This window comes from Haliotis rufescens, unplaced genomic scaffold (genome assembly GCF_023055435.1).
Source record: "Haliotis rufescens isolate VD_foot unplaced genomic scaffold, xgHalRufe1.0.p SCAF_5, whole genome shotgun sequence".
In the NCBI taxonomy this organism is placed as follows: Eukaryota; Metazoa; Mollusca; class Gastropoda; order Lepetellida; family Haliotidae; genus Haliotis; species Haliotis rufescens.
Window position 1 is genome coordinate 52,846,425 of NW_025964223.1, and position 21,228 is coordinate 52,867,652.

At 42.0% G+C, this 21,228-nt stretch overlaps 1 protein-coding gene across 1 annotated transcript in view; it reads right to left on the reverse strand.

Annotated features, from left to right (window-relative positions):
- Positions 1-21,228, reverse strand: part of LOC124126385 (dynein axonemal heavy chain 5-like) — a 116,072-nt gene that overhangs the window by 55,778 nt on the left and 39,066 nt on the right. The window contains exons 30-49 of the mRNA XM_048384623.1: positions 20,593-20,953; positions 20,279-20,371; positions 19,939-20,138; positions 19,040-19,238; positions 15,435-15,587; positions 12,851-12,982; positions 11,664-11,798; positions 11,139-11,363; positions 9,959-10,067; positions 9,370-9,566; positions 8,575-8,673; positions 7,724-7,861; positions 6,964-7,190; positions 5,796-5,995; positions 3,590-3,735; positions 2,665-2,872; positions 1,836-2,095; positions 1,301-1,387; positions 1,028-1,135; positions 83-169 (exon numbers count right to left, since the gene is read on the reverse strand). Of these exons, the coding sequence (XP_048240580.1) occupies positions 83-169; positions 1,028-1,135; positions 1,301-1,387; positions 1,836-2,095; positions 2,665-2,872; positions 3,590-3,735; positions 5,796-5,995; positions 6,964-7,190; positions 7,724-7,861; positions 8,575-8,673; positions 9,370-9,566; positions 9,959-10,067; positions 11,139-11,363; positions 11,664-11,798; positions 12,851-12,982; positions 15,435-15,587; positions 19,040-19,238; positions 19,939-20,138; positions 20,279-20,371; positions 20,593-20,953 (3,364 nt within the window). The remainder of the gene's footprint in view (positions 1-82; positions 170-1,027; positions 1,136-1,300; positions 1,388-1,835; positions 2,096-2,664; positions 2,873-3,589; positions 3,736-5,795; positions 5,996-6,963; positions 7,191-7,723; positions 7,862-8,574; positions 8,674-9,369; positions 9,567-9,958; positions 10,068-11,138; positions 11,364-11,663; positions 11,799-12,850; positions 12,983-15,434; positions 15,588-19,039; positions 19,239-19,938; positions 20,139-20,278; positions 20,372-20,592; positions 20,954-21,228) is intronic.

Genomic DNA, 21,228 nt, shown 5'->3' on the forward strand with positions numbered 1-21,228 from the left:
AGTCAGTAAAACAGTGAATGATGAGACAGCGTTTCCGACCCGCCGAATAATGTTCTGCTGAAGATGAACGACATCAACTTACATGAACCTCCTGCTGGGTCCTGCTCTCCAGCCATGCCTTGGCGATGGGCTTCCAGCCAACAACATCCCGGTCCAGATACAAGATGCCCTACACAGGTGAGAACAGCATGTAACACATCTCAACACTGCGGCTCTTGCAGTTGCATATTTTATAAGGGACCCAATCAGAGCAATTTTTTTCACTAATAATACTGAATTCAGTCAGTAATATTCCATCATTGTTAAACATAGTGTCTAGGACAGGTAAACCAGTTGTAATCACCATTGTCAATGAACGTTATCAGGATTGATGACACACAACCATAAATTGTAACCACACAATCCTCATCATAGTTGACTCTTTAACAAATAGCATGGATGCTGTGAGACATTCTCAATCCTGGAATGGTCACAGATGCTGAACCATAGGTTAAAGCAAATACTGTATTTGACCATATAAGCATTCCGTTAAAATAAGCGGCCACGGCGATATTTGCTAATATTTTGGCTAGTGAACAATCCCAATCAGCACCCCTTACGATTGATCAATGTACACAAGACTTATATAATTCATGTATAATACAAGCTCGTGTGTTACATGCACCCTTAATTATGGGCAATTAAATTCTGGAAAAATATATCTGTCATATATAAACATTTCAGGCTGTCAGCATAAACCATGAAATTTATCTTTCATCTCTGTTGTTTTCACCAAAATAATATTCTAATAAGAGCCCCCTATTTCTAATTTTGAGAGCGCCCTGGACGCTTATCACATCGAATATGGTACAGTGCTATGCAAACAGTGTTTAAATAATAGCCATAACCATAACTGTTCATTCACACCAACTGTCTGCGGAATGTGAATCATATAATGTAAACAATCATGACCGTAATATGAAAATACATACAAGGTGGTGATCTCTACTCTTATTTATACAAAAATAAATTGAGAACTTCTACTCACAGATCTGGCAACGGTGGCTGGAGAGGCAATGTTGAGGTCATCTGTCTCAAACAGAAGGATGACATTTTCAGACAGGAACAACTTGTCTCCATTCTTCAGATGCAGCACCTGTGAAGACAAAGCCGACAAAAACTGAAGTGTCATCAGGCAACACAACTTTACAACAAATAACAAATTCCCAAATTGGAATTAAAAACATTTCCCAATTTGATCCAAACTCATGGGTGTTTTTCTACCCTGAAATGGCTGCATCCAACATCAGAAGGTACTGACCCTGTCGCCGGAGAGGATGCTGTTAAAGTTGTCGGCCCAGCCAGAGTTGAGTGGTCCATCCAGACAGAGCCATGTGGTACTGATGTTCTGGAGTCAATCATACACAGAACATCAATATAATCATCTTATGCAATATTGGAAAAATTGTCACAATTACTCTTGTTTTTTCACATGTCTTATATTTGAATGTTAACCTCGGTCTGAATTAAAAAATAAAAAATAAATAAAAAATAAAATACAAACAGCAGAAACATTAACATGATTAATAAAGACTTTAAGTTAACTATTCAAATTAAACAATTATCATTACCCTGAGAAAAACAAACAAGAAATTCTCAAGCAATTGATGAGGCAGGCACCCACATTGTTTTGAGCGGGATAAGGGGTGCCGCTCAGGTGACCAAACTAACACAAGAAACTACAAGTTCCATGCCGGCTATTTACAACTTGCCCAGTTGTAACTGCCAGTGACTCCTCTCAATCTCTTACTCGTGTACCAAAACAATTATTTACAAAATACAAAAGTGCCTCCTACCCTATTGGCCTTCCTGCAGGCTGTGGTGAAGATTCCATCCACCCAGTCATGGTTCTGGTTGAGGGAGCCGAACATGATAGAGCCGTCATCCACCACCAGAGGGTTGATACGCAGCAGCTTGTGTATGGTGTCTCCAGGAGCAGAACTCTTGCTGGTGTGGGAGCTCCGAGACATGCCTCGCGGTGTCACACACAAAGCATCCACTAGGGTCTGGATGCAGGTGGACTTGCCACTGCCTGGGGGACCTGCTACGATGATACCTGGAAACACAAGGAGGGGGACATCATGTGACATGTGTCCTCACTCTCACATCCTGCGGTCATAGGTTTCCCCCAAAAAACATAGGGTCAATGGTCAAAATAAAACTAAAATTACAATCTCAAGAAACTTTATATCAAAAGTGGTCACTTAACTTATTTAATCTCTGCGCTAAGAAAAATACAATACATGACAGTTTTTACAGCTATAAAGCAGTAAGAAATGATAACAATTATTACACAACTATCGTCTTTCATACCATCTCATATTGACCTTGACGATGCTCATAACACTATTGATGTTTTTTAGAGAGAAAAACAAACAGAGGTGGACAAGGATTTCTAGAAAGGGGGCTGCCAATTACACTCAAATCCTGAAGCGATTTGGCTCAGGGTGCTGTTACCATGTAAGGTTTTGGTAAAAATGGGGGTGAACACACCCTCCATCCCTCCTCTGGACCTTCCTCATAATCTTAAATATATTCCACATTTGAGAAATTAGGTTGAGCGGATCCATAACCAAGAAAAATAAGAGACAAACATCTAATACAACAACTAATTGAAACTATTACCTGGGTAGGCCTGTGAGAGGCTGTAGAGCTGGCTGCACTTGTTGATCCAGGGTTTGTGTGCAATGAGGCCAGCATCCATTGCCTTGTTGTCCAGAGCAGACTCTATGTCAATCCCACGAGACCTGGCCGAGCCAATGGTCTGACCGAGAGGAGCATCGGGGAGACCCGCGAAACAGTCCTTCACAATCGTTTTAAACAATGCCATGTTCTGGAACACAGAGGATACAATCTCACTGTCAACTATTATAATCGCCATTGTATAAAAAACGGAGACAATAAAGCTCACAAATGGAAGAGATAACATGAAAATGTACAGTGTATTGAAGTCTTGTTTTATTGTATTGTTGGCTGTAAACTGTAAACTATAATTGGTTGGCTATGAATTCACCTTTCAGCTCAGACGTAATCAGGCTGACACATCATGGTTGGTATTTATCAGGGGTCGAGACTCTTCATGGGAATAAGCATTATGTATTTTATTCAGGATTAAAGGGGTAGTTTCAAATGAGGCTGATGATGTTCTGATTGTCTAAAACAATCCATAGATGGTCAGAACAGACAACTATAAGCATGACCTTCAAGCTCGAAAAAATAAAATATATTTGTCACATCTAAATAGTATTAATCATATAAGAAACAAACTGAAGTATTAACGAATAATAATCAATGATTGATCACAACCAATCATCTTACATCTCAATCAATCTCCTTTACCAAGTTAATGAGTAAACTTTTTCAAAAACATTTTATGGAGAGTTTGTAACTTCAAAAAGTTGCTACACATCAAGCTGTGCCAAAAACATTTGAGTCCATTGGCCAGAACCTGTCACTTGACATCATTTTCAGTAGATCACAGTGTCAATGTATGGTCATTCATAAGCAAAATATACTAGAGCGATAGAAGTGACAGAGGGTCAGACAATACCTCTGCGGTGAGCCTGGGTCCGATGATCTCCTCCAGGGTCTGACACACCATGCTGTGCTCCTGTTTCCCGGCCGACGTCAAGGGGTTGGGCGTTCCCCCCTTCCTTGGGCCCAGCCCACCAGCCATCTTAGCCGTACTTGGGGACACTGAAATAACACAGGCTGTGTTAGGACTGGATCAATCTACTACAGACCACTTGAGTCACATAAGGGACGTGCACAAGCTTATTCCATAGTAACAGTTTCTATGTTATTGAGATAACATTTTTGTCACTAAAATAACAGGGGGTTTGTGGGGCTTGCCTCCCACTCAAAGGCTTGAATTCGTAATTAAATTAAATGTTTAATTACCAAAGTAGATACAAAATACAATGTATTCGCTGAAATGTGGCTCCAACGGATGTCACTGATGAGGATCTCGCATGCAATGATGGAACTTCTATTTTCAAGTACCTCTTCGATGTTGATGTCCAATTTTCTACATTTATGCATCGCTTTGACATTCAATTTCAAGGTTTAATCATTTTAAACCATACAAATGCAAGCGGGTCATTTTTTATGCTTATTTTGAGCTTTATCGCCCTATTTTTCAAATGGTGATGCTGTCACGTGCATTATTATTAGAAGCATCAGACAAACATGGCAGATAGGTGTCTGGTATAAAGCATGAGTACCGTTAAATGTTTTATTACCCCTTATCCTTTCATGTGTATGGGATGTTCGCTGTTTAAAGTGCACTTTGCAAAATACCAACTAGATGAAGATGGCCTGTAAGAAATCAACTCTGGGCCAGACAAACCAGTAATTAACATAACGTAGGGGTATGATGACACACAATCAACCAAGTCACCGAGCCTGACCACCTGATCCATCAGTCACCTCATACCACAAGTACAGGCTGCTGGGGACCTTGGACTCCCCCCAGGGTGATCATGTGACTTGCATCACACCGAGCCTGGCCACCTGATCCATCAGTCACCTCATACCACAAGTACAGGCTGCTGGGGACCTTGGACTCCCCCCGGGGTGATCATGTGACTTGCATCACACCGAGCCTGACCACCTGATCAGTCAGTCACCTCATACCACAAGTACAGGCTGCTGGGGACCTTGGAAACCCCCCGGGGTGATCATGTGACTTGCATCACACCGAGCCTGACCACCTGATCCATCAGTCACCTCATACCACAAGTTCAGGCTGCTGGGGACCTTGGAATCCCCCTGGGGTGATCATGTGACTTGCATCACACCGAGCCTGGCCACCTGATCCATCAGTCACCTCATACCACAAGTACAGGCTGCTGGGGACCTTGGAATCCCCCCGGGGTGATCATGTGACTTGCATCACACCGAGCCTGGCCACCTGATCCATCAGTCACCTCATACCACAAGTACAGGCTGCTGGGGACCTTGGAAACCCCCCCTGGGGTGATCATGTGACTTGCATCACACCGAGCCTGACCACCTGATCCATCAGTCACCTCATACCACAAGTACAGGCTGCTGGGGACCTTGGAATCCCCCCAGGGTGATCATGTGACTTGCATCACACCGAGCCTGACCACCTGATCCATCAGTCACCTCATACCACAAGTACAGGCTGCTGGGGACCTTGGAAACCCCCCCTGGGGTGATCATGTGACTTGCATCACACCGAGCCTGACCACCTGATCCATCAGTCACCTCATACCACAAGTACAGGCTGCTGGGGACCTTGGAATCCCCCCGGGGTGATCATGTGACTTGCATCACACCGAGCCTGACCACCTGATCCATCAGTCACCTCATACCACAAGTACAGGCTGCTGGGGACCTTGGAATCCCCCCGGGGTGATCATGTGACTTGCATCACACCGAGCCTGGCCACCTGATCCATCAGTCACCTCATACCACAAGTACAGGCTGGGGACCTTGGAAAACCCCCCTGGGGTGATCATGTGACTTGCATCACACCGAGCCTGACCACCTGATCCATCAGTCACCTCATACCACAAGTACAGGCTGCTGGGGACCTTACACCCCCCCTGGGGTGATCATGTGACTTGCATCACACCGAGCCTGACCACCTGATCCATTAAGTCACCTCATACCACAAGTACAGGCTGCTGGGGACCTTGGACTCCCCCCGGGGTGATCATGTGACTTGCATCACTTCTGGCTCACTGCGATGTAACACAAGCTTCCATAAACCCATCTAGCTCACTTACCATTCGTGTTTGCAGCTGGCATCAAGAGAGGTCTGATTGAGGTCGCCTCTGATGCCTGACTCTCTGACCTCGAGGTCTCATCCTTCTTGTCCAGTCTGTCTGCCGTCTTCTCCTCCCGGATGAACTTGCGCTTCTGCATGGCCCGCTTCAACACACCCACGAGTGCCGAGATGGTGAAGTGGTGGTGGAACTGACTGGGTCTGCACAAAACAAGGATACATACAGATGATGAGAAAATCAGTCAATCTTTAGTGTCATGCAACCAACTTAGCTAGTGCTGGTGCAGTGATAGCTATGCTTGACAGGATCATGATATCAGTAAATATAGTGACAGGTGACCATATCACTCAGTTAGAAGAGATATTCGTTTACCTTCATCATCAATAAACATCTACCAAGATAGAAGGTCAGTGGTTTAAACCCCTGCCCACGTCATACCAAAAGATGTTAAAAGGAAATCTTCTTGTTGTAACCCTGCCTGGCACTCAGCATTAAGGGGGCTAAAACAAGAGCTGGCCAGCTCAGAGTCAGTATACTGTGTCTCAGTGGGTTATCGATGTTAAACTGTGGTATGGTATCTCAGTTGGGTAGCACCATAATACAGATGAAAGTCCTGACTAGTACTAGCAGCCACACACACAATCATGTTCATGCACATCACTCCAGTGAAACAACCTTGAGGTGAGGCGAAATGGGGTTTTAACTTCGCGTCCAAGTTTATGCAATAATATAGCAACGTGCATGCATGTGTGTGTGTGTGTGTGCTAATGCCGATTTTATAGTGCTAGCCCACTGAGTTATGCCACAGTTTTAACATGAACACCCCACTCAGACACCGTATACTGACTCCGAGCCAACCAGTCCTTGTTTTAGCCCATTGATGCCGAGCGCCAGACAGGGTAACAACAGAAGCAATCTTGAACATGACGTCAAACCCCATTTCCCCTCACTTCATCAACAGATGCCAATAACAAGCTTTAGCTGCCAATATATGATTAAACCCCATTTCCCCTCACTTCCTCAACAGATACCAATAACAAGCTTTAGCTGCCAACATATGATTAAACAATACAACATCCCATGGTCAGTACAATGCTGAATACACACATAAATGTATGTAATATAAATGCTTATCTGGTAAGATACACACTACACATCTTCCACTTACAGCTGATCTTTGACAAGCTCTGTGAGAACCTTGAGTCTGGAAGCCAGGATTCCTGGTCCCCGGAATCCCATAGCAGAACACTTAGCCTTCAGGATCTGGCCTGAGTCAGGTTTGATGAGCGCGACAGTACGGAAGGAAGCGCGTACATCGTGAGGTATAGAGTTGGCCGGAGACTGAGAGCCAGGGTTGACAGTCATGAACACACCCACAGTCCTCCTCACAGGAATCTGGCAAGGAAGGAGGAATGAATAATAAAAAAAGTCCTTTTTAAACTTATGGGAACATCACCATCTAATAATCTGTAAATTTTCCGTCCTCTTAAAATATTACAACACCAACAGTGTCAAAGAGACTATTTTTGAAAGCTACGAAAAATAGCATGATTATATTGCCATTACCAGAATATTGATATGAAGCTAGAGTACATAATATTAGAGGTATATTCTGATAAGGTCTCACAAAGAGGGGTACATTTTGATGGTACCCTGGTTCCAAACTACCCTATCAGCATGTGTTTGTGTAGGTCTTCTAATGACAAGAAGTGTTACCCATGGTTATATTAACAAGTGTCTTATTTTCTTATGTACATATTTTAATATCACATACTTTCTTATGTACATATTTTAGTGCTAATCGGCTGTGCTATATGAATTTCCCCTGGGATAATAAAGTCTTATCGTATCTTATCTTACCCCACTGATCACATCACAATCTTCCCACTTCTGATGTAGTTTCAGGTGTAAGTACTGAGGCTACTCACCTCTTGTCCGTCCAGCAGTGAAGTGAAGGGGAGTCTGGCCTTGAGGGCCTGCAGTACACACTGGACATGGTCCAGCAGCACGGCCATGGCTTCACGGTTCAGACTCTGGGCTTCATCGAAACATCCCCAGCAACCATCCTGTATCAGCCACAAGAGAAGGTTAGGGGGATTTCCATACATCAGTGTGACAAAACATGGCAAGGCTAGCAACAACCTCTCCAACAAATTAGAACGAGTGAGTTTAACACTGCTTTACAATGTTACTGTTTGCATCATGATATGGCATGCCTGCCCTGTTCATCAAAGTGATTGTAGCGCTATGACTATCATAAGCCTATTTTAAAGTATGGGAGTTATGATCCCCTTAGCGCTAAGTTCGCTTTGTGGAATAGGGTGCTGGATAATGTGAGTGGAAGGACCAAAGTGATGTAGGACATAGACATTTACAACTGTGCTGAAATCCAATAGCATGGGTTTGGTGCTGACAACCAAGTGTCATAATTGGGGGAAACTGTGGATGAGGGTGAGGGTAAGTGTGAGGGTGAGGGTAAGTGTGAGGGTGAGGGTCGGTGTGAGTGTGAGTGTGAGGGTCGGTGTGAGGGTGAGGGTAAGTGTGAGGGTGAGGGTCGGTGTGAGGGTGAGGGTCAGTGTGAGGGTGAGGGTGAGGGTGAGGGTGAGGGTGAGGGTGAGGGACCCTTCACAGAAACAAGGATTTGATCAATATATCTCAAATGCAGTTACTCTATCATGGCATGTTATTTGCTAGATAAATCCCGGGTGGAAAAAGTGAATAGGATTCAACAATGAAATTTCAAAGTGTTGTTGCAACACTGGTTTCAGAAACTTCTTACCATGGCTATTCCTTGTGTAATCTTTCCAATACTGTTAGGGTCGAAGTGTGTTGAGCAGTGGAACAGTCCCAGGAAGGTGCCCAGGATGTTAGCCAGGCCCTGAATACAGACAAAATATGCATGAAACAATGTACCAGCAAAGGAATGAATCACTAGATACTGTCTTTAACACCTCACTCAGCAATATTTCAGCTATACGATGGCGACCTATAAATAATCAAGTGATTGATATTGCAAACAATGATCCATTTTGTCATGGAACGAAGATACAATATGAACCATCTCTAAGTCGCCCTCTTACAACCAGGTTAAGAAGCAGAGTATCGTTAGAACTCATTAATTTTAAGAACTCGTTAAAATAATCTTAGCTGACTCAACTTCTGATCACTGAGGAACTGTATTACCATATTCAACGTAATAAGCGCCCCGCTCTAATAAGCGCCCACAGCGGTATTTGCTAATATATTGGCTAGTGAACAATCCCAATTAGCACCCCTTCTGATTGATCAATGTTCACAAGACTTATTTATTCGCGTACAATACGCACTCGTGTGTTATATGCACCCTTTATTATGGGCAATAAAATTCTAGAAAAATATATCTGTCGTACATAAACATTTCAGGCTGTCAGCATAAACCACATAATTTATCTTTTGACTCTGTTTTTTATTCACCAAAATAATATTCTAATAAGAGCCCCCTATTTCTAATTTTGAGAGCGCCCTGGGCGCTTATTACGTCGAATACGGTAATACACATACACCAACAAGGGTAAGACAGTTGTGAACGCTCTACCTTCACTGTCTCCGTCTTGCCCACACCAACTGGTCCTGTTATACATGTTCCCTGGCTCTGGTTCAGGGCCTGGGACATGGTCAAGAAGCAGCGTTCTGTCACAGGGGTCAAGGCCACACCCACATTGGTTCCATGGAATTCATTGCCATACTGATAGGAGTTGTCCAGGATCCAAATCAGGGGCTCCAGCTTCTCCTCTGTCATAGAAAGTTTATATTTTAACAACAGTTAATGTACCTTCCAAACATTTCTAGAATCAAACATCACATAACAAACTGGTATCTGCAGGGAGCATTGAGGCACGGTAAATACAAGACACAATCTGTTTGTTTGTTGAACACCTCACTCATCAATATTCAGCAACATGATGGCAGTCTGTAAATAATCAAGTCTGGACTAGACAACCCTGTGATTGATATTGTGAACAGGGTACGATGACACACCATCAACAAAGTCACAGAGCATGACCACCATAATTTGGGTCGCCCTTAGGACCTGCATAGGTTGCTAGTGACCAGTTCTAACCCAGAATCCCCAAGGGTGTCAGTTTTGGGAGAGAGTGACTTAACTAGTCTCAACTCTAACATACCAATCGGTTGCATGTAGCATCGTATACTTCTCCTCCACTCAAAGTCAGTCGGCTCACGCAGCTTTCTAGAACACATGTTCTCCAAGATGTCCCGCAGGAAGAGAGATTGCTGCAAAGAAAGCATGCTGTGTCAATACCTCAGTACACATCCCCTGCATCCCTCTTGTCATCTCGGACCTCCATGGTCCGAGGCATACAAATATGCACCTTAGGCTAAAAAAAATAATACTCTTGGTTCTCAGGCACCGCCCGCATCATCATAAAGTCTGTGGCACATTATGTTTTCATTTCCATTTTCAAAAATATTTAGAAAAATCCCAATACTTTAAAACAATGCGATGCAGTTACTTCCCTTTACATGCACACTGTTTTACTGCGCATCTCATGTTAAGGTAATGGCGGCAATAGGAGTTTGAATGCTTGTTTATGTAGGGAGGCCCTTTCCCAAGTTGATGGTACACAACTGTCTATTTCATTACATACAATTCTGAACAAGCAAACAACAAAGACAAAACCACACACGCCCGCACTATATTTTCAAAAGTCATTGCCTGAGAACCAATTCTTTTATTTTTTTAAGCCTTAAGTTCTTCTCCTAAAAAGTAATTGTCATTTCCTGATACAGTTGAATGAGTCGGTGAATGCTTTACACAACTAACTGGTAGAACACATGTGGTTACCATGTTGGAGTAGTGGACACACCTCATCAGCTTGGTCAAAGCTCGGGATTGGTCATCCATTCCATTATCTTGGTGTTCTGTTAAAGGTTATGTTGCCAAATGTACCTGACATTCCACATTCTTAACCTATAGATACCCTTACATTTATTCAAAAGTCTCCAGAAAGATTGAATGCTGCTTTTAGCAATATTTCAGCAATATCATGGCAGGGGACAGCAGAAATGTGCTTCACACATTGTACTCCAGTGGGGAATTGAACCCAGTTTTTCGATGTGATAAGCGAAGGTTTTAACCACTAGACTACCCCACTCAGCACTCCTCCCCGGCAAAATGTTACACGCCTCTGTCGACGTATTTTTATGTCAGTTGCCTCTCATGGGAAACATCTGGTACCATATACTGACTAGAATCCTAATGATGATGTAGTTAGTGGCAGATTATCCAGGCAACATATCTATCAAGTCTCCCATAACATTGCACAAAACATGGACACTACTTACTGCAATCATACTCTCCAGACGTCCTTTATGCACAGGTAACATGGGGTCATCGATGGTCCTCCAGGCTCCGCGGACAAGGACAGAGGACAGTTTGCCTGTGGTGGCCACATACTTCCTCAGTGTCCCCTGCAGTGCCTTGCGGTCATACTTGACCTCCGCTATACCCTGCTCACACTCGCGGGTCCAGTGATACAACATGCCCATGCGACACACTTGGGACGGGTACTGAAGGAAAACACCAATAGGGATCATGCAACGTATTAGGGGTGTACAATATATCCAGTATACAGGTATGTTTGTGACATCATGAACAATGGAATTGCATCTTCAATTATTTTCAACACAAGTTGTTCATATCTTGTCACATTGTTATGTCCCTCTTTGCAAACAATGAAAGTATAGGAACAATTAGAGGAACTAGTCAATCAGTATTAGGCAAAAAATATAAAGCTCAGTGAGAATAACTGAAAATAATTACACCACTATCCATGCCCCAGTGGGTAACATGCCTTTATGACTGCTTACCTTGGAAGCAAACTCATCAAGAACGACGCTGTTGTTGCAGTCCTGGATGACACTGGTGTTCATTTCATGTAGAGTCTTCCCCACCGAGTCCCGCAGCTTGCCCAGCCACACCTCCACACCATCACTCAGTGTCACCTGTATACAGGAGATTACATCATACACTGAATATTCTGTAAATACTATTGTCTTCCCCACCGAGTCCCGCCACACCTCCACACCATCACTCAGTGTCACCTGTATACAGGAGATTACATCATACACTGAATATTCTGTAAATACGAGAGTCTTCCCCACCAAGTCCCGCTGCTTGCACAGCCACACCTCCACACCATCACTCAGTGTCACCTGTATACAGGAGATTACATCATACACTGAATATTCTGTAAATACTATTGTCTTCCCCACCAAGTCCCGCCACACCTCCACACCATCACTCAGTGTCACCTGTATACAGGAGATTACATCATACACTGAATATTCTGTAAATACTATTGTCTTCCCCACCAAGTCCCGCCACACCTCCACACCATCACTCAGTGTCACCTGTATACAGGAGATTACATCATACACTGAATATTCTGTAAATACGAGAGTCTTCCCCACCAAGTCCCACAGCTTGCCCAGCCACACCTCCACACCATCACTCAGTGTCACCTGTATACAGGAGATTACATCATACACTGAATATTCTGTAAATACTATTGTCTTCCCCACCAAGTCCCGCCACACCTCCACACCATCACTCAGTGTCACCTGTATACAGGAGATTACATCATACACTGAATATTCTGTAAATACGAGAGTCTTCCCCACCAAGTCCCACAGCTTGCCCAGCCACACCTCCACACCATCACTCAGTGTCACCTGTATACAGGAGATTACATCATACACTGAATATTCTGTAAATACTAGTGTCTTCCCCACAGAGTCCCACAGTTTGCCCAGCCACACCTCCACACCATCACTCAGAGTCACCTGTATACAGGATTACATCATACACTGAATATTCTGTAATTACTAGAGTCTTCCCCACCAAGTCCCGCCGAGTCCCTTGTGCGACATACGCTGGTAGTCGGAAAGCGCACGTTAAATCCCCAACCTCAGTCAGTCAGTCCCGCCACAACTCCACACCATCACTCAGTGTCACCTCTATACAGGATGATATTACATCAAAGATTGAATATTACCTTATCAGTGAGAGTGAGAGTCTCCCCATCGGCACTCTGCACAGCCACAGCATCCATGACGATGACGTCATCCACCAGACCTTCAGAAGGCAACATCGTTGGCACATGCTGGGACAAGCTGGGGTTCAAACTCTGCATAACAGAGGGGCATGATTATATCCACTGGCCTAACTACAAAGTAAGAGTACATCACTTCAAACACTGGTACAGATCTATGTTATAATTTTCTTATTCAGATCTAGCTATTAACTTTTAGGTGACTCAAAATTTACAAAAGTAGAAACATATTCACATTGTGACATTAATGTTAGCTTTTAATGATTAAGAAATACAATCTACTGACATTTTATTCTTAAAGAACAGGATTGTTTCGATTTTTCATGCAAGGAAAATGTTTCTAATAATTATCAATTCCCGGACTATATACTTTTCATGACAATGCATTCATAATTTCTACAATTAAGAACAAGTCAGAAATTAAAAAAAGAAGTGAAATGAACTAAACACTCCGAACTAAAGTTGCATATGGAGACTAAAACTGGTTTGTTAATAAGTAGCCATGCTGCTCTATCTGCTGGAACAAGAAGTGAAATTTGGGTTAGTCCGATTGCACTTCATTTTCAAGTCAAATCAAATTCTGCTGCATCTTGTTCAAAGAAACAAAATTAAAATCCAGAATACATATCAAGTCAAAATGTTTTAAATTTCACTTTCATACTTAAAGTATCAAAACATCAGTTAACTTTCTGAAACATGCACTGAATATGACTTGACTGTTTATGAATAGCAACCAAAACATACTAAACAATGTTGTGTCACATCCTAACATCAAGTTTCTTCAAGGACTAAACTCAAATGAAATGCATCAATTATGCATCTGACTTGGTTGGAAGTGTCTTGTACCAATACTTCAGGACACCCTGATGTTCATGAGAAGGCTTCCAAATAAAGCCTAGCTACCGTATTTCCTCTATTAGACGCCCGGGCTTCTATTTATTTTGGACAAGCCTTTGACCCGGCGTCAATTAGAGGCCAAGCGTCTATTGGAGGCTCGGCTTCTATTAATACCCCCATTTCACTATGACCATGAATGTCCCGAATCGTCGTAATTTAGGTCCCAAAAAGGGATCATTAATTGTATCAATAGATTGACCCGGCATCTATTAAGAGGCCCGGCTTCTATTTTTTGCACTGAACAATTGACCCGGCTTCTATTAGAGGCCGGCGTCTATAAGAGGCCCGGTGTCTAATAGAGGAAATACGGTATTTCCACACCGGACTAGTTTCCCCAACACTGAATATCTTTGTTTAGGGCTGTAGTTACAGTCTGTGTCATGATACAACACAAATCTTGATCGCAAGGTCATGTTCCGACACATGAAAAGTAAAAGAACCTTATCACATTCATAGAAACATAGTCCATCCTCATATAGAAGGAATAGAGAGATCCAAGTCTTTGAGAGGCATGTTGAAGTCAGAAGAACATGAAGACGTGGAACTTTAATCGATAAAGAAATGATCCATAAAAATTTCAAGTCTTCATAGAGAGGTCTATTCATGCATTGAGAAACTTTGTGTTAATTAAAACAGTTCCTTCAGAACTCTTTAAATAACGTCAGAAAATAGTATTTTGTGATTCATTTTCATACCATCTCCATCTCCTATGGATTGTTGTATCATCTTGTATCAGTACATTACCTCAAGATAGGTTTCTCATAAACTTCACAAAGTATCACAATGCCATCATAAGCTTCATAAATCTCACAATATTGTATGCATATTCAATTATCTTTACATATGTATGAATTATCTTATCATTTGTTAATCAGTTACAGAACATAAACAAATGATATATACACCAGTCAAAAGGAGTTAAAGAACACCCAATTCTTTCATAATACTACAGTTAATCTATCAATCCATGACAGAACTCTAGTAATATGAAAGAAAAATAATTTACAATGAGCCAAATCCATGCCCTTAAGCATGCTCAAAGTGCTGCATTATTACCCACACCAATGAATCAGTGTACACTCAATTTTCGTTCTCAGCTCCCTGGGGAGTATACAACCCAAGCTGCAGTGAGATGCCAGAAGGTTCACAGCCACATTACCATCCTACCTCATTCTACCGGGTACCCATCCACTGATGGGTGAACAGAGGCACATTTAGAACAAAGTCACTTCCCTAAGGAGACACCATATATGTTACATGTGCTTCAGTCCGGGGCAGGACCAAAGCCCTAGAAACTCTCAGGAGCCAAGCTGCTGAACGTGGTCACCCATCCAACAACTCTCCGTGACCAACGTTGCTCAACTTCCCTGATTGTCACCCATGCACTGTACACAGTGCCACCATGAGGCAATCAGGTGTTCTCTAACTTCTCTTGCGTAGTATATTTTGAAGTAATTCTTTGTTTGTGTTTGAATATGCATACAAATTATAAAGCTTATAGCTATGCACCAGACACCCTTCAAACCCTGACAGTCCAATGTCTGAAGGCCTCCCCCAGGGAAGAGTCTTAACGTGGAAGCCTGATGTGACACACCATCACACAACATGGGCATGCAGTGACTGAGCTTACAAAACTGGATCTGGAAGTACGATTATATGACTCCCGAGATCTCTGGCGGCAGCCCGACGGTCTCCCTCCTGAGGGGACCTGGGCTACCTTCTTCCTGTCATGGCGTGACGGCCTCTCGTTGACCCTGCCCTTGCTCGGGACCTGTCCCTTGTCCTGACAAAAACCCATATTTCAAGCTAGATCTACTTCACACAAATAAGTACTATCTACTCTCAGTAATGGTGCAAAGATCAAAACAGTGTATTACAAAAGTGTTTCAAAACGTTTTTATACTAAATAATTAGTCACTTCTGTACTAGGCATCATGCTCTATGCTTGGTTGGGAATAGAAGCAAATTCACAAAGATCTGCTTCCTGTCAGGGTTTCAATGTGCAATTCTCAAAGATTTGCTGAAAGAAATGAATTTGTAAAAAACATTTTCTACAAAGGTTTGTCCACTCTCCTAATGTCTACTTTACTAAATAAAACTAATAATCATCACTTCTAAGAAATGAAGACTAACGAGTCATTAAAAGCAATACCAAGATATTTGTTAACAGTAAAAGGACATAATTAGATGAAACATGTAAAAGGTATTATCCGGGCAAGCATAAAGTGTTCAATTACTTAAATTAGCAAACATATTTGAAATTCTTACACCATCTTCTTCTTCCTAAGTAGAAAACAAAATGTTCAAAATGTACAAAAAATAATAAGCAAATACATCTGTTCTTTTGTAATCTAAAATCAATATGAAGTAAAGATGCTTTGTAAACCAATGGCTTAATATGATCAGAACTTCCAGGCCCTCTGTCTTTGCCCCCGCTCGCAGTTTTACATTTTAAACCCAAATTTTGGAGACGTGTTTTATCGTATACATCCACATATCAAAATCCAACTTTGCACTGCACCTCTTCTATTAGTATGGAAACTGTTCCCTATATTTGAAAAGAATCCATGACATGTTTTTTTAAGTTATAGGTTGCACAAATGTTTAGGTAAAATAATTCAAAGTAAAAAAAATGAAAGATAGCTGTTTTACAGAAAATCCAAATATTGAAATCAACTTCCCACTACAACTCTCCTATTGGTATAGAAAGTGTTCACCAAGTGTGAAAAGAATCTATGCAGTAGTTTTTTAAGTTATAGGTTGCACACAAGAAATGTCTTCAGAAGGACGGATGGATGGAATTCCTTGGTAAAACTATATACCCCCATCCATTACTTTATTGACTGCTAAAACATGTGACACATTCAACCAGCACACTATGGTAAGGAACATTGTTTCAATTTTTTAAATGAGGAGTCTGATATATTCAGGGTGGCAAGTGTTGCCTTTTTGAAATCTAGCCAATCATATTGTTTGATACGCAAAGGGTCTTTTTTGGATAGTTTATCCTGTATATATCTCCCTTCTTGAAACTGTCCACAAAGAAAAAACAACAACAAAAATATCAAAATATTCAAGCTCCTCTGCCGATAAATAAAACTACAACATGCTTCAAAAGACTTTTCTTAAAAAGAAAACATACTTCACAAACTTAACCAAGCACACATATACACAGACATCAACAATGAATTCAAATTCATTCCACTTTCAGTCCAAGGATAAACTATTGACCATGCACATCGATGCAACGTTCGAAAATTCATATTTCAAACAACTGTGCAGTGACGAATAAATCCAATCCATGCAAAAGGGAGACAACTCTTGTGCAGAGTGCATGAACAGTGTCTGATTGAAAAGCACTCCACTACTTACACGACGTTTGTGTTTATTTACACTCATATATGAGATTGAATCGTCACTCCCCTAGTGAGTGAGAGCAAGGTGTTAATTACATTTATAAACTGGAGACAACTTACATAAATGGTAAAGACATAAGAAATATACATGTGTATTCAAACTAATCTAATACGTGAAACAAGTAAAGTGAAAGATTTATGAAGGGAGGTTCCACCACCAGATCGTACATGACGTTAAAAGCTGATACCCAGTAATGAAACAGATATACTGCAGTGCCATTCTTTTTAATAATATATGAAAACTCCTGAAACTCCTCCGAAAATGATAAAGCAAGTACTTATGACTCATCATTTTACAGATATTAATCCATATGTAATGACACATCATAAACAAATTGTTCAGGGGGTAAATGTGTTTTCATAAATAGAAACTTAGTTCTCATTAACTGACAATTCAAGCGTCTGAGACAAAAGTTTCTGTTTATCCAGAAATTTCTCCAGTTTGGGTATTCCACCTTTAACTTAAGTACAAAATACACAACACTGAGGTGAAATCTTTTTGAAAGAAAATAATACAGGTCTAATGAATGCACATGCTAATTAACATGACCAAATATTTATTCCTTTTGGTTGTTTGTTCGTTGTTTAATGCCGTACTCAGCAATATTCCAGCTATATGACGGCAGTCAGTAAATAATCGAGTCCAGACCAGACAATCCAATGATTGACATCATGAGCTTTGATCCACTCAATTTGGATATGATGACATGCATCAACCAAGTCAGCAAGCCTGACCCCCCAATCCTGTTAGACGCCTCTTACAACAAGCACAGTCGCCTTTTACGGCAAGCATGGGTTGCTGAAGACCTATTCTACCCCGGATCTTCACAGGTCCAATTAATTCCTGGATGAGTAATCACTGAGTGCAACATTAGCAATCAGGGTCCAGGGTTCACTCTAGGAATTTCTGATATGGGCCCTTTATGTAAAAATTTCAAATATTCCAGAGGTATATCAGACAGCTCAATGTTAAAATACCCCATTGTACTTTAAAAGCACAAGGCCCCACCCTTGAATTATCCCTGAATGTCAATGAGGGATTTTATCATTTGTGTCCTGATAAATGGATTGTTTGAAGACAACTGGATCATTAAAAATTCCCTTCAAGTTAGATGATTACATTGTCTAAACAAAGTGACTCAAGCGACCGAGAAATGTCACACAGGATTGAATGCCTGAAGGATTCTAGTTATTTGAATCAAATATTTTATCGTAATTGATAATTTATTTCTGAGTCCCTGTTAAGATAAGACCAGACATCAAGGGTAGTGCCTGACCAATGTGAAATCAAACAATACACAGAAAGAACACGGACAGAGACCTACAATCAAATTTTTCTGCAAATAACTTATCTTCAGTATACAAACTGGGGGTCCACAGGAGGGTACGGGGGAAACCATCCCACCGTTTATCAGACATCTTACGTGTCAACCTAGCTTGTGTTTTAGTTTACTTTGTGGCCTGTGCACACCACCTCTTTTTCACAATCCTAGATGACACCTCTTTTCTCCTTCTTCAAAAGATATCAGATTCTTACCTTTATATGCTAATCAGAATGACTCTGCAGTACATCCTTGCAGTGTTTGAAATTATTTAAGAATACAAGTACAGTTCTTTTGTATGTATAGAGAAGCGACTTACATTTTGTGACTGTAAAACAGTTTGAGTGAAATACTCATTCTTTCGAGTTCAGAGAAATAATTACCATGAAACTGGCCTACTTTTCTGTTAAGTTGTGTCTTAACTTATGGCTCTTATTAATTTCAAACACTGATATGAATGTGCGACCCCACCACCAACTGAACACAGGGGTACTCACATAGATCTGAGTGAGACGTTTGTCAATCTTGGGTGGGGTGTTGGACCTGTGTGGGGACGTGGTGGAGCGGGAGCGGTCATGAGGGGTCCTTCTCCCCGTGGTGCCACCCCCTCCGCTGTATGTCTCCTCCCCATCTTCCTCTACCACATCTTCCTGCCCCTTCTCCAGCCGGACATCATGAATCTGACTGAAGATCGATCTGCAACACAGATGAAAACGTAGGTCATAGGTCATGTCTCGGACAATAAATCAAGCACAGCCTACAGTGACAGTCCCACAACAACATTTCCTCAACCTTGACCTTGATGAGCAACTCCACTTGGCCTTTCCTTGCTATCCTTTCAAATAGACATTGCACAAGGTGATATTTAGTGAGTGACTGAAACTTTTATGCCACAGTCAGCAATATTCCAGCTAGCTCTCACTGTAAATAATCCAGACAGAGGCAGGAACTGGCAGCATGATTTGTTTGTTTGTTTGTTCGTTGTATAACGCCGCACTCATCAATATTCCAGCTATATGACGGCGGTCTGTAAAGAATCGAGTTTGGACTAGACATTCCAGATATTGACATCAAGAGCATCAATCCACGCAGTTGGGATACGATGACATGCATCAACCAAGACAGCGAGTCTGACCACGCGATCCAATTAGTCAGTTCCTAGACAAGCTTGGGTTGCTGACCTGGAATCTTCACAGCATGAGCAATCATCTACCTCCTCATGAGTACGATCACACATGATCAGCTTCAAAATTCAATCACTCACTATTCCACAACAGAGTGACACACATATGATACAAAGTTTCCATTTATCCAAAAAGGATTCCACATATCAATCAATACTCTCTGACTGTGACTTCAATAACATGAAACAAATATAGGACAGAAAGTGACTTACTTGAGATGAGGTCTGACAGAGTCCAAGTCATTCGGTCGGCTCAACATTGCCAGCAGGATGGGGTCTGACACGAAGTAGAAGCGAGGGAATGTCCTGCGTTTGTTGTCCAGGTAACCAACAAGAGACTTGAAGCAGATCTCCAGCTCCTCGTGGATGTGACGCAGCACAACAGCTTTAGGCACCTCTCCACCATAACAACACTGGAACAAAACACGGATCAAACACATAAGGGCAGGTACAAGCTGAACTGTAAAGAGATTGACAATGACATTAATGCAGGAATCTGTATCCAATGCTCGTTTTCAGGACTAGTTGACAGGAGGAAAGTTTGGCACATCACCTGCAGGACATTCCTGGTGTCGAAAGCTCTCTTCATCATCTTGGTCCAGCCCTTGTCGATTCGGGCAAATCTTTTGGCCTCCTGAGGCAGCTCCTGTCAATGGGGAGATGTCCATGCAGTATTAAATCATGATGATACAATCATCTAGGGATACCTAACCACACAGCCAACAACTAAAATACTCTCTGATTTAGCTACAACATTTACAATTAATAATTTTACACTCAACTCAACCTTGCATCTATCAACAAATCCAAAAGTAACCCTACCAGCTATGGATTTACAGAACCCAACCTCATTAAACCACCACTTACCCTGACGGCTATGGCATTACTGAAGACTGCCTCCAGGTACTGCCACAAGTCCTGCACCTCCAGCCACAACTCCAGCACCTGGGCCACCTCCTTCAGCTTCTCAGCCCAGGATGCAGCCTCATCCCGCAGCGGGCCGATATACCTGGAGGTCAACATGCTGGCCAGCAGGGCCTGAGCATCCTCCAGCTGCTCCAGCAGACGCTCCGTGAAGGCCTTGTCCAGGTACATGGGGCCACGCTTCTTGTAGTGCTCGAAGTTGAGTACCTGCTCGGTCCACTCTTCCTCCGTCATCCTCATCTTGATCTCCAGTTCCAGTTCCCGACAGGCTCCTCGACAGATCTCCTCGATCTCTGTCTTGTGTCTGGAGTCACACAGTGTCCAAGTCATTACTATTACATAAGCTAACTGTGCTATTAAAGGAGCAAATTCTCATTGAGTGCTATATGTTTGCTTCAAGGTTGGCTATTCATGACAATCATTCCATTCATTTTACTGTTTGCAAAGCTGGTATCAGCATTATGATATATTCCAGTATTGTCCCAAATGATTAAAGATAAGGACATCCTTTGTTCACGACACTGTTAGTACAATAGGTTGGCTTAGGCGATATCGATTAATATAACCACATTTTTCTTC